This window comes from Triplophysa rosa, linkage group LG1 (assembly GCF_024868665.1).
Source record: "Triplophysa rosa linkage group LG1, Trosa_1v2, whole genome shotgun sequence".
NCBI classification, from domain to species: Eukaryota; Metazoa; Chordata; class Actinopteri; order Cypriniformes; family Nemacheilidae; genus Triplophysa; species Triplophysa rosa.
The window spans coordinates 18,379,524-18,394,085 of record NC_079890.1 but is presented as its reverse complement, the minus strand read 5'-3'; the positions used below and the strand labels follow the sequence as shown (position 1 = coordinate 18,394,085).

Here is a 14,562-nt window from a genome sequence, read left to right as displayed (position 1 = left end):
AGTCAGTCAGCGTGCAGCTTTTATCATGCGCGTCAAAGTACAAAGTCCATTTCATACTGCACTTGGCAAAGAAAACTCGACATGAGGAGGAAAACATTACTGGAAGCGGAAACAAAGGTGAAACTAACCTCGAGTTGTCATCACGCGGTTTATCAAGTGTCTTATTTTTTTTCGCAATCGCCGGTTAAACAAAACAAACTTGAGGCGCAATTGCAAGCGAGTTACTTCGAAACTCAAGCACAAACGTTTTTATATCCATCGTTAACATATCTGCTAACATGAGCTGGTGCTTATGAAACAAACCAGCACTGCCATGTAGGGTTGTCACGATACCCATGTTACAGCTTACGGTACTATACCTGGTAAAGTACCACGATACCAAGTAGTATCACGGTGCCATGCACTATTGTGTTAATCCGTAATTCAAATCTACAAAATGAATCAAATTTTTCTGAAATGTGTAGATATAAATGAAACTGACCACAATTTTTCCTGAATACTTTATCAAGTAGACTAGCTACTGGAAAACAACAATCATACAGTCTTACAATGGGCCACATATTACTTTAAATCATGCAGACAGAATCTACTCAGGAGTCTTAGAATGAACATGAATGACTACATTTTGGATACCAAGAATTCATAAAATTGAGATGACATTAAATTAAATAGAACAATTTTTCGAGAATAATTTAAACATTCATCAGAAAACTTCACATGACAAATTCAAACTTAGTGCAACTTATTGCTAGTGCTTTTCCAGTTTAGGTATCTAATTTCTTGACCTGCATTAAATTCTTGGCAAGAAACACAAGCATATCTACATGATGCGACGTCAGCCTTGCACGAAGAGGTGAACATATGTTGCCTGACGTACTAAAAATGCGCTCTGATGCACAACTTGTGGCAGATATACAGAGGTATCTTCTTGCGAACGTTGACAGGACCGGAAAGCTGACCTCATTTATTCTCCACCATCTGAGTGGGCTGTCTCCTGGATCTATCTCTGGAAGTTTTTGGTATACATCCAGTTCTCTCCTTAACTTTAGCTATGAACAGAAACAAACAATAATACATATTTTTACCTGTTTACCTGTCAAGTAATTAATACCTGTTCACATAATTAATAATTAGTTACAGTTTTATAATTAAATTAATTTGCACTGTCATCTTACCTGTGTGTTTGCTCCAGAGAATGTAACATCATCCCCAACTGCATGTGATGTTGCTCCTCTTTTCTCAGCCATGATACCTGTCAAAAGTCCACTTATCACTGACTTTGTACAAGGCTGCTGATTTGGGACCTCCACTGATGGGACTGCATGTACCACCATATGTTCCATGTGATGCAGAAACTGAGCTTCCACCTGCTGTAGATTAAACACAAAAGTGTCTTTAAATCTCGGATCTAAAAATGTAGAACATCTCAAAGTGGCTAGCAGTTCTTCCTGATTGTATCTGCTTTGCAAATCAGTCCTTATGCAACCCTTGATGCTGGAAGTTAGGTTGCTGTCAGAGGCAGATACAGTCAAAATTGATTCAGCTTTCCACAGCAGTGGGAGGACTGAGGATATTGTGGGATTCTGCTCCCCACTTAGTGCATCAGTGAAAACCCTTAGGGGTCCAAGTACACTTTGCAGTGCTTCCATTGTAGTAACATCTGATTCTTTTGGCATGAGGTGCCATTTATTTCGGTTATCAGTTAAAACAGCATAAACAGCTTGCTGCTGTTCCAAAAAGCGATCCACCATATCGAATGTTGACCCCCATCGTGTAGGTTCGTCATGTATCAGTTTGTGCAGTGGTAGACTAAGGTCAGCTTGCTTCGACTTTAACTGCCTTGTCAGCTTGGTGGACCTTGAAAAAGCAGAGATGGTTCTTCTGAGCCGAGACAAGGTATTTGCTACAGGATCAACATTGAGGCCCTTGTGAATTGCCAGGTCAATATTATGCCCAAAGCATGGAATCCAGTTATAATCAGAGAAGGCCTTTTTGTTATTTGAAGCGTTATCAGTAGTAATTCCTGCCATGTGGTGTAAATCCAGGCCCCACTGCTCTTTCAGCATCTCAGTAAAGGCCTCGCTCAGGCTTTCTGCTGTGTGGTCACTATTAAGTTCAGCACAGCCCAGGCACCATGACTCCATCTGCCAATCCTTTTTTATAAATTGAGCAGATACTGCCATGTAGGACTGCATTGTTCTGCTGCTCCACAAGTCTGTTGTGCAGGCATAAAATCTAGATCCTTCAAGTTCTGCTTTTACTTTCTCTCTAGTTTCTGTGTACAGTTTTGGTATTTCCTTGTTCATAAAAAAGTTTCTGCTGGGCAGCTCATATTTGCTGTTGAGTTTGCTTACTAGCTGCTTAAATCCACACTTTTCCACAGTGTATATTGGGATTTGGTCCATACAAATGAACTCGGTCACTGCTCTGTTTAGAATAGTTGCTTCTTTGGACGTTGATTCATACTTCTTGGCTTTCTCAAAGAGCTTGTCAATTGTAGGTTGCAGCCTGCTGGTAGCTGGTTGAGCTGTATGGCTTTGGGCACTGATTAGAGCAGCATCGTTTTGATTCTAAAAAAAAAAGTTAAAAGAAATAATTAGTGAGATTATGAAAGTTTTAAAAATGCATGAAAAAGTAAAAAATACATAAAAGTTGTATTTGTAATACAAAACACAAATTATGCAGAAGTTATATAAGAATACCAAAATTATTATGTACACTATTTAACGGCTTCACATCTACATTAAAAATGACTGTGTGTAATATAACTTTAACATTCGCAATAATATGCTTGGGAAACTAAACCTGCCAGTAGGTGGCAGCAAGTATTAAGGATCATCGTTGAAGAATCGTTTAATTGATTCATTAATTTTCACAATACAGAAAACAGCACTCCTCATTATTTTATATTGCTAAACTGTGCTCTATTTAATTTTCCGACTCTTAAGGAAATGTCTGGAGAGAGAATTGCACGTCACCGCTAAGACATTAATAACTTGTTCCATTAACGGTCAAATGAGCAATGGATGACAGAATACAGTCTTCTTTAAAGATAGTTTGGTGGAACGTTTTGGAGTAACGTTAGCGTTTGAGCTGCGAAGACTCGACTGATAAAATGCAGTGCAAGCAACAACGTGCAATGGCCCATTTTTTATTAACAAACATACTAGTCAAATCGAAAATTCTTAAAGACTAAAAAAACTGAAAGTAACATAAGTTTTACTAACCTTTGTGTATTCTGCAAAAGCAGCAGGATGAGTCCGGAGGTGTTTAATGAGGTTGCTGGTGTTTCCACCTTTGGCCTGAAATCTCTGGAGACACTGACGGCAGATTGGTTTTTCGTCGTCGATTGGTTTTCTGGCCTCATCAGGCAAAAACCCAAAGAAATTCCAGATTTCACTACGTGAATTGCTCTTTTTTAATAAACTCTCACGCTCAAAAGTCGTGTTTGAATCCATTTTAGGCATACGAGGGAAAGGCTCGAAAAATAAAGTAGAATCAGACGGACCGGAAAATGACTAATACCATATAAGGCGACCTTCACAGGATTTCGCGCTCTTAAAGGGCATAGCAGAAAGGTTACACACCACTGCAAAAGACATTTTTGCAGACATATATGAACAAAATGCAGGTGTTTGTATGTAACTGCGTGCGCACTTGCAACATTAGTTACGGTACTACCGTACTTTCGATACTACCGTTTTGAAAACACAGTGGCATCGCCAGTATTTTGAAGCTTTAGCATCGCGATCCTACCGTGGCACCGGTGCACCGTGCAACCCTAGTGTGTACTATGTTGTGTATGCATTGCGTTTGTGCTCATGTACCTGTGTACCTTGGTTCCTGTTCCGTGCCTTGTTTTGTGACGTTGTGTCGTAAGTCTGTTTTGTTATTTTCTAGTTTTGCCCCATCGTGGGAAGTTTTTGTTAGTGTTCTTGTTTTGTTACAGTGTCCGCCTTTTCCCCCTCGTGGGTGTTTTGTTTTGTTCCTTTGTTTTGTTAAATAAAGTGTTTTGTTAACCCCTTCACTGCCGTTTCCTGCTCTTGGGTTCTTCTGCCACAGTTCGTGACACTGCTTGCCTTTGTTCTATAGCAATCATGGAGAGTATAAACAAATTTAGGTGTCCACAGCGGACACTAGGTAAAACGCTTCTAAGCAAACTTGAGACCAATCAGGATCTCAAACAATTATATTGACACTTCAAATGAAATACCATTTTTTATCTTCGGACAAGTAATATTTGTACTCTGACATGTGAACGACAAATTTACTTGTCCGAAGGACAACCACATGACAATGCTTAATGTCAAGCCCTGCTTAAAGAGCCTTTTACTGACAAAACAGAGTGAGTGACGCGAAAAACATCACGCAACGGGGAGTGTCTTCACGTGTCCGGACCCATCAAACAGTAGGTGTCAAGGAGCTCTTCGCGCGAATTTCTCGCTCGAGTTGAAATGTTTTAACTTGCGGCGAAGACGCATTTGATGCACGTTCGCTGCAATTTCGCCGCCCAATTCGTGTCAATTGTGTCGCGTCTTTGCATTGACTTTGTATGTAATTTACTTGTGCAAATCACTTAATTCGCATTTGGTGTAAACCCAGCATTAAAAATAAAGGTGCTAATAGGTTCTTCACAGCGATGCCATAGAAGAGCCAGAAAAAAGATTCTTTAAAGAACCATCTCTTTCTTACTTTTTATAATCTAAAGAACATTTTTTCGCCACAAAGAACTTTTTGTGAAACAGAAAAGTTCTTCAAATGTTAAAGGTTCTTTATGGAACCAAAAGGTTCTTCTATGGCATCAAAAAAAACACACACCTTTATGTTTTCAATGAGTTGAAAACAGTGTTTCTGTAAATCTGTAATGTAAAATATTATCACGTGTTCTTGTCAAATGGAGATTTTTTGCCAGCTCTGTTTGCTAGAGGGAGGAGTTTAGTTAGTGTGGCTCAACTTAGGGTTTGGAAAATGTGAAATTCCCTGTGAGTCATGTTAAGAATGTCCTGAACATTTAAGGCTGGTTACAGATGTAACAACTCTGTGTGTTTGTGTGCGTGCGTGCGTGTGTGTGTGTGTGTGTGTGTGTGTGTGTGTGTGTGTGTGTCTTACAGTACATGAATATGTGTAAATGGTATTGCTTACAATCATGTGTTTGCTCACATAAGCAAATCTAAAATCATACATTTTAACTTTTTGGGAATGCAAGGTGTGTGAATGTAACGTCTGGATTCCGGACTAATGTAGCAAAATGCTTATTATACAAACTGTTAACATTATTAAAAAGTTATTAAGCACAAGAAGTCTTAAAGAGTAAGTAGCATGAGATCATGAAAATTACATTTCATGCAGTGTGTTATGTTGCCGTGTTTGAAAGTAAGCTGTCTGCCAAGTTGTAAGTCCGAAGGTGAATAAATAACAAAGTTATTGGCTTGTAAAAATGGGAGTCGACTCTGAATCATGCAAACAAGACATGAGCTAGTCCGAGTCTCTAACCGCCGCGTATCTACGTCACTACACATAGTCCCCGCCTACGTTTTGCTGGGACTGCCTCGAAAACTTCACTACTAGTCTCTTCTCCCCCAAAACACTGTCGCTCATTCGTGATGCGTGTGTATCATGTCTAGAACCTGTGTTCTACGTTGTGAAACTAAGTCCGTCTTATTTCAACTACCAAGGGAAGAACTTCTGAGCGAACAATGGTTACAATTCATTTTTCAAACGATACCAAAGGAGTATAACCCCAGGGTTTTACTGTGCGCGCGTCATTTCACCGAAGATTGCTTCAATAATCTTGGTGCGTTCACTGCAGGATATGTGAAACGACTATCCTTGAAAGAGGGGGCAATACCAACCTTATTTGGACCTCTTAGCTCCACCGAATCACAACCTGTAAGTGTGACTATTTATTTTTGTCTTAACTTCAAGAAATATTTGTGTACCTTATGTCTGTGTTTAGCTAATGCATATAACGCTATCATTAGCATGTACCGTTATTTCTGGGGTATTACAGTTTGTTTATCTTGCTATTAACTCGGCTAATTTAATTGTTCAATCTATTAACTCTCATAGTATTTATTTCAAAAACTGAGTCGAGTACTATCTGTATTGTAATAACATCTGAAGATACGAACATCGTACACTGTATGCCGTGTCAACTAGTCCAAGTATAATACTGTTACAATAGAATTGTAAATGTCTTTTTTCTTACTGGCATCTGCAGAAGGATCAATTAATTTTCCAAATACTTTCAACGTTTATGAACTTAATAGAATGTTTTATGAAATCATTTTTATTTCATCCAACCACCTGTAAACCGTAATCCAGTAATGATGGTAGGCGTTCCATTTGCGACACATGATGAACGCGTTTGACCAGTCACAACAGACTACACCATCTGACCAATCACATGACACTAGGCTAGCGGATAGGAGGGGACTAGACGGATGAATCGCGGAACGAATCATTCGAGTGTCAGACAAGAAGTATGGTAAGAATAACTGCCTATTATTACGACATAATAGTGTTTTTACACCTTGTATGTACTGTACATAAACTTGTTGTTGGACACTCCATAAACCAAAGTAGGACCTTAAAAATCATATGCTACTTACTCTTTAATACTCACTGTCTCACTCACTTTCAATCATCTACTGCGCTAAAACAGTGTAGGATCTTTGCCACTTACATGTAGAATTTATTAAAGAAATTAAAATCATGATTAAAATAAATGTAACCAGTAGAAATGCTGTGGGCTAGTATATTAAGTGATGTAGGCATTAAATCATAGCCCCTCGAATATAAACACAAGTGTTCACAGGTCTCACGCATCTCATGTGACCATTTGTGATTGCATCACACCCAGCATAATGTAAAATCCAGGTGTAAACTGGGCAGTGGTGTTCAAACAGTTGTTTGACAAGCCCATGACCCTCTGACCATGAAGGTCCAGCAGGTCAGTGGTACACAGCCCCTATTATAAAAACCCAGCAGGTGGCATGTATGATGTCTGGGAACAGCTGAAGGGCTGACTGGAGGATCACTTATGGCTCAGGCACTGTGGGAGAAGCATCGTTGGGTGGTGGTGGCAGCAGGGGGTTGTGGATAAAATAGGGTTTGTGCAATACTAACACATTTTAACCCAATTAAGTTCAAGTAGACCTCAAAGCCAAGCATCAGCAAATTAAATAGTTTCTCCACAGTCTGAAATGCATTTGGCAAAATAATTAAAGATATTTAAGGGAATGACATAATGCAAGTGATGAATGAGAATGTGCATTCGGACTCATAGTTGTTCTGCCGGGATCACGCTTTGATCTATTGTCTGTCTGCAAAGTGCAAAGATGCCATGTAAGGAGTGCCGATGAAACATTACAGATCTCAACATCTTAATGTGAGGAAATGGCCTGCAGCCAGAATCTCTACACGCCCTGCTTTGCTCTTTATGGAGTGTAATGTGAGAGATCACTAGTGCCCGAGCCCATCAGAGAAAGAGCGGTGAATGGATTCAGGTGAGGAAGGCTTTTGCTTTGAATAAACAAATGTCCGTCTTTTTAATGGCTCTAATCCTCAATTGAATATATTGTTTTTATTGGAAGGTATAATATAAATGTAATTTAAAAAAGGGAACTGAAGCAACAGCTGTTCAAAAATGTAGGCGTATATAAATGTAGTTATAAAAAAGGTTGAGGGAAGCATATTTATTCAGTTTGTCAGTTAAACTCAAGATATAGCTTCCAGTGTCTATCCATTTCCTCAAAAAGGTGTTGGGAAAAAGGCAAAAATTAACCAAAACTGCAAATAACCCTGAGTCTCCAGAACTACAAGGTGTTAGATTCTGAGAGACTTGGAACAACTATAAAAAATAAAAATGGTGAGAGCCCCGCAATCATTAATGATGATCTACATGGAGCTTCTTGGTTTGCTAATGTATTTGCAATAAATGCCACAAGTCAAAAGCATTCACAAAGACCACAGTCTCCATTGCATGCAGCCAAGCACTCCCCTTCTTGGCTAACCAGAAGAGGCTTTGAAACATCATCATCAGACTAATGATCTGGCCCCTTCCTTACCTGATTTAAACCAGATTGTGAATTTGTTGGCCCTTCTCAAGGGTGAGATTTACTGTGAGGGAAAACAATACACATCTTTGAACAGCATTTGGGGTGGTGTGGTGGCTAGAAGTGTGGCTATATTTGCCACTGAATATTTTAAAAGGCCAACAATTTAATTTTTTTAGTGTTGTATTTTATCTTGTATTTTTGTAAATCATGTTTTTTTTTAACCTCCAATCTCCACCCAAACCCTTCCTTCATGCATTGTTTTTATTTTCAGCTCTCCAACATGGCCAACAGGTTAAATAAGTTTGTTGTTTTACCAAAGAAATACGTTAAATTAGGACCTCTAAGATTGTTCTGCTCCAACATGCGTTAAAACTAAAACATCAAAGACAGTGCATTTGTTTTAAGGTTTTTCCTTAACTCAACCATTAAACTCAAGCTTTGTTGAGAAATTGCTCGTCCAGCCTCATGGTGGTATGCGGTCAGCCTCTTCTTGCAAATGCCTGCTGCTGAGTGTAAGGGGAATGGAACTGACCCCGGGTGACTCAATTATTCCTTAATGGCAGGGAGTGATGTATCCATAGAAACGAAATAAGATGAGTGGCTGCTATGCTTAAACAGAGAAGTACATTTTGGACAAGAATTTAGGGCTCATTTAAGTGCAACTTTGGTGCCATTAGGGCTTCTTCGAGCTGTATTGATTCCTATTTACAAAATGTACAATAAATCAGAAGTTTGTATTTAATTTGGGACATTAGTTAGTTTAGAGTAGAGGTCGACCGATTCATCGTTGTTGCCTATTAATCGGCCCGATAACGATAACGGCCAGATTAACGATAACTATCGTTAATCTGCAAAAATCCCCATTGATAGTTTTTCCTGGTTGTGTTTGATAAAGATGCAGCAGGGAAAGCTTTACAGTGATATGCAATTAGAGAGTACAGAGTAAAACAGTGACCTCTAGATGCGGAAATAAGAATTATACTTACAGCCTGTGGAGATGCAAGGAGTGGAATAGGCTACATTATTTGCGGATTTAAAAGTTTTACAATGACAAGGTAGAGCACATTGCAGCAGTATTTTGCCGACAAGAGCGCGCTAACATTAGTAGCCTACAGAGGTGCGTAGTAACGCGCTACATTTACTTCATTACATTTACTTGAGTAACATTTTGAATGTGTGAAGTGAAGAAACACGCATATACACGACAATATAGTACATCACCAAAGTCACAGAGGTCATGTTTATATTTTGTGCGATAAGTCGATAAAGTAAATCTCACGAAGTGTTTAACAGAGAGCCAGCATATCTACGTGCCACAGTAAAACTCCCCTCCGGAGTCTGCGGAGACTATATAGACACACACTTCTAAATATCGCTAAGAGCCAAGTTTGTCTAAGCGCTTTGTATTCTTGTGTTGATCATTATGATTACAGTAATCCCAGACTTCGCTGCACATAGAAGCAGATGACGCCATTCATATCATGGTCATATCATGTATTCATTTATGATGCAGCTTTTAAAGAATAGTAAGACTATGCTCACCAAGGCTGTGTCTAAGTAAAAACTGTAAAATATTACAATTGATCTCCCAGATGTCATTACTTTGATGCAAGAAACATTTTTTAGTTATCGTTATCGGCAAAATCCAATATTGCTCGACCTCTAGTTTAGAGGCAGCAAAACATTACAGCTTTTAAATGACCAAAAGGTGGACTTGGGAAGTTTTTAAGAGTGGTGAATCTGCCTCATTTTACATGTTTGCAAGTATTTATTCAATTCAATTTGATTTGATTTGATTTATATAGCGCTTTTCACAATGTGCATTGTTCCAAAGCAGCTTTACAGGAGAAAATAAGAAAAACTGAAAAACACAAAAAAGGTAAAACACAGCACAGTGCATGGTGTTTATAGAACAAGCAAGATTATTCTAGTAAATAATATCTAATAAATGCAGTCTCCCGGTGAGATTGTGTCTGACCCTCGAATAGTATCGGGAAGGCTATTCCAGAGTTTAGGTGCTACGTATGAGAAAGCTCTATCCCCTTTGGTGGATTTAGTTATTCTAGGTGTTATCAAAAGTCCGGAGTTTTGAGATCTTAGAGAGAGCGTGATGGGTTGTAGTGTGGTAGAAGCTCTGTTATGTATGTAGGGGCTAAACCATTTAAGGCTTTATAAGTAATTAAAAGAACTTTAAAGTCAATACGATACTTAATGGGTAACCAGTGAAGGTTTGATAACATTGGGGTTATGTGATCGTATTTTCTGGACCTGGTTAGAACTCTGGCAGCTGCATTCTGAACTAACTGTAGTTTGTTTATTGATGCTGCAGGACAACCACTAAGCAGTGCATTACAGTAGTCAAGTCTTGAGGTCACAAATGCATGAATAAGCTTTTCTGCGTCAGCAACACATAAAATATTTCGTAATTTGGCAACATTTCTAAGGTGGAAGAAGGCTGTTTTTGTGACATTTGAGATGTGATTTTTAAATGACAGGTCACTGTCTAATATAACGCCTTTATGTGTGGGGTCGCCCACACAAGAAGTTCACACAAATGTCAACTCTACCAATGACTTTATATGAAAGGCGGTGTATTTATTTGTAATACTTTGTTCAGTCAGAACGTTTCATAGTATTACATAGGAAAATGTTCAAAATTTCCACATACCTCATTCTCAGTATATGAGCATTCAGTTTTTGGTGTAACATTGACCAAAGAAATCCCCCGCTTTACTCTTAATAAAGAAATCAAAGTGAATGAATGTCTTACTAGTTCCTTCTTAGGCAGGCGCCCCCACCCACCACAAGCTGTTTGTGCCAAAATTGGCAATGTATTTTCACACCAAAATCAGACACATGACAAAGAGCTTACTGTCAGTCTACTAAAACATACTTTGGGGATCCCAAAGAGAACGCAAGTAAAACTCCTGCTAAAAGTCTGGCTGTACGAATTAAAGTGATAGTTCACCCAAAAATAAAAATGATGTCATCAAAGTTGTTTCAAACCTGTAAAATTGTAGTTGCTTTGCTGAACACAAAAAAATATATTTGAAAGAATGTTTGTTTTGGGACACTATATTAGAAAAAATCTACTATGGTAGTCATTGGTGCCCCAGAACTGTGTAGTTTCCCACATTCTTTAAAATATCTTCTTTTGTGTTCAACAGAACAAAACAATGTATACAGGTTTGAAACAACAACTATTCCTTTAACAATATTAGCACTGACTGACGTAGAAAACCATCGTATGAGACATAGTTACTGTAGAACATAAAAGATGAGCATTGCTGAACAACATGATAATAAAACTCAGTTTAATCCTACCATTCTTTGAGCGGTCTCCCCTTTGGTGTAACTTTTGTATGGTGGCATGCTGATGTCAACAGGTTTCATTAGACACTTAGCCAAAATGGTTTTTCAGTCAATATTGAGAATACGTTTATATTCAATTAGCAAAATGGCTTCCTGTTCCTATGATCACAATCACTTTAAAAATCCATCAGCACTCACCATCATCATTGAAGCGCACTATTCCTCATAGTCTTGGGGTTTTATTTGTACCAGAGAACTGATGTGGATTTATGCTCTTCTGTACTGAAAGCCTATTTAAGTGTACAAATTAATTGGTCAAAAGAGTTTGGCTGGTTGTCTGCCAGATGCTGTTTGATGAGTTGAAGAATGTCAATCAGACCACAGCTACAGGACCTTAGTGAGATACAGCTTAGGCAATAGCACAAGAATGCCACTGGTAGTAATAGTAATGGCATATTAAGCGAATGCAGTCTTTTCTTGTTTTTCTAGTTTTGTTCCATTACCACTTTGAATTCAAATGAATTCTTGAAGGGTTTGTAAACTTTGTATTATTTTTCAAACTTCTTTGAAAAAGCACATTTGAATGTTATTTCAATAAACTTAACTGTACTGTACTGTAATGTCTTCTATGCTGTAACACGCTGCAAAACTAATTTCTGTAGTTAACTTGCCATGGAACTGAAGTTGCTGATTATGCTTGTTAGATTTCCTTCTAAGGAAGTGACCTTAAATCCTGCGTTTGTCTAGTTTTGTCAAATTTGACAGTTAAACAGCTTCAATTTGTTAGAATCCAGTTGGTCTGCCTGTTGCAGCCTGACAAAATTATAATTTTATGTCCCTGAAAAGAACGTGTTAACCTAGCCCTTTTCTTGCTGTATCATAATAGTTACTCAGATTCCATTACCAGATTATACACCATTAAATAGAGACAGTGCCTGGGCTGGCTGAAGAAAAAAAACATTCATATTCTGGTTCTTTTACTCCAGATTCCACACCCTCCATACACAAGCCTGGCAGTGTTAGGCAGAGAAAACAACAATACTTCTTGCTTGCTTTTTTCTGTAGCTGGAGCAAGTTTTGTTTCAGGTTGTCATCCGGACACATGATAGAATCGTTCAGGCCACTTCAGTTTAAACGCACACACACACACACACACACACACACACACACACACACACACACACACATAAACATTTTACAGTGACGTCAGATTTATTTATTAACTTTACCAGCTTGCTCTGATAAGGACTGATCGTGTGAATAATGAAAATTCAATTATGGGAGTGTGGGCACACAAACGTCCTTATGATCATCTTAGCTGTTGAGCTGAGTGTGAGGTAATGATTAAAACAGAGCAAAGGAGTCAACGGCATCGTTAAAAGAAAAACTAAGGCAAGATTGATGAGGAAAACAGGAAAAGGAAGTAATTATCCTTAGAAAAGCAATGGAACACTAGACAGCAGCAACAGGTTTAGATTTAGAAGAGCCTTACGCATACATGACTAATCTTTAATCAAACTAATATAAGAAAATAAGTGCCATATAAAGTTTTAGAAAATACATTTTATAAAGGGTGTTGTGTAAAGTAGTAAAGACACATTTAAGTAAACCTAAATGCACATGTACAGGCTTTGTGTTTAAAGGACAGAAGTTACAGAACACAGTCTCAAGAGTAAAAAGAAACGAGAGGAAAAATCTGCTCATAATTTCTTCCACCCCTCCTCCACAACAGCTCTGCCTGCTGCCTGAGAACATGCCTATCTCTCGTTTCCTCACTTTCTTTCTCTTTCTCTTTGTGCTTTCTCTCCATCACTTCCAGTGTGGTTGAACTCTGCCATCATCTGTTTGTGCTTAAAGTGTGCATTCTCCTATTCTTTCCCTATTCCACATTCACTCCTAAAGGGATAGTTCACCCAAAAATGAAAATTCTGTCAGGAATTACTCATTCTCTAGTTCTTCCAAACCTGTATAAATGTTGTTGTTTGGTTGAACACAGAGAAAGATATTTTGAAGAATGTAGGAAAGCAAACAGTTCTTGGACCCCATTGACTAGCATAGTTGGCAAAATGACAATGGTAGTCAAAAGTGCCCCAGAACTGTTTGCTTTCCTACATTCTTCAAAATATCTTCTTTTGTTCAACACGACAATTTTTTTAAAGTATTTTTTCCTACTGTGGTAGTCAGTGGGGTCCAAGAGCTGTTTGGTTATAAGCATTCTTCCAAATATCTTTCTCTGTGTTCATCAGAACAAAGACATTTAACTGGAAGGTGAGTAAATGATGACTGATTTTTTATTTTTTGGGTGAAGTATCCCATTAACTAATACAGCTGTCCACATCCGCAATTCTATTTCTTATTTGGCCTCATTCTTCTTATACTGATGTCTGCAGTCTTGCTTTTCCTGTTCCTCTCCATCAAATTTTCCTGTTTTCCCCTTTTTCCATTTCGATGTCTTTTTGCACATTTCCTTTTGCTATGTGCCACGCCCAGCTCTCTCTCTTTCGCTCTCACTGTCTGTCTGTCTTTCATTGGCTGAGGGCCACATGTCTGCACTTTGAATTAGCAGAAAAAGTTGCATTTGAAATGGGAACTTTCTTCACACTCATTCGTGCACCCTCTTAGATGTACAGACAGAAACGCAGACATTGGAATCAGTAACTCTTCCCGGAGGAATGCCTGTTTCTTCTGTGTATTGTGTCATAAGACATTCATTCCACGCAGGAAGCACCTGGCCATAGCAATTTCTTACATCCTCCATGTTCACCTCAGTTTATATTAGGCCAGGTTTAGACAATCATGTCAAAACGTATACTCTGCTCAGCAGCAAAGCTTTTTGTGCTTGTTTACAAATCAGTTATTCACATATGCTGGTATTTAGTTGGATATGTGAATTGTAAAATACATTTCAGAAATCTAACGATGAAAGAAACAAGCAGAAAAAGAAAGCGAGGTGTGTTTTTAAAAGTGAAAGTGTATTGTGAAGCTGTTCAGTATGCTAGTCACGCCCCGCCGCTCTATTCAGGCCTGTCACAATGAGAGATGGCCTGGTGGCACTTCCTTGAGCCCAGAACCCACCGCAATTAAGAAAATGGAGCCAGTCGACACCACCCTACGCCTCCCCAGTTTGCATTGATTTCTAAAAAAAAATCTCTCGCAGTAAGATGTGTATTTATGGTAAATGACAGCATAA

General features: G+C 38.5%; 2 protein-coding genes across 2 annotated transcripts in view; one reads left to right on the top strand and one right to left on the bottom strand.

The window, feature by feature from the left end:
• cd81a (CD81 molecule a) overlaps positions 1–14,562 on the top strand; it is a 36,697-nt gene that overhangs the window by 17,809 nt on the left and 4,326 nt on the right. The window lies entirely within an intron of this gene.
• On the bottom strand, positions 12–5,730 carry LOC130554656 (E3 SUMO-protein ligase ZBED1-like). The gene is made up of 3 exons (XM_057334448.1): positions 3,228–5,730; positions 1,176–2,570; positions 12–1,049 (listed from the first exon to the last, which is right to left on the bottom strand). Exons 1-3 carry the CDS (start codon positions 3,465–3,467, stop codon positions 765–767), a joined length of 1,920 nt encoding a protein of 639 aa, XP_057190431.1. The 5' UTR covers positions 3,468–5,730; the 3' UTR covers positions 12–764.

Excerpts from the sequence above, each read along its gene's own strand:
- LOC130554656 (XM_057334448.1), bottom strand. The coding sequence starts at position 3,467 with ATGCCTAAAATGGATTCAAACACGACTTTTGAGCGTGAGAGTTTATTA. Across the intron at positions 2,571-3,227 it reads CTTTTGCAGAATACACAAAG|AATCAAAACGATGCTGCTCT; the intron begins GTTAGTAAAACT and ends TTTTTTTTTTAG. Across the intron at positions 1,050-1,175 it reads TCTCTGGAGCAAACACACAG|CTAAAGTTAAGGAGAGAACT; the intron begins GTAAGATGACAG and ends TTCTGTTCATAG.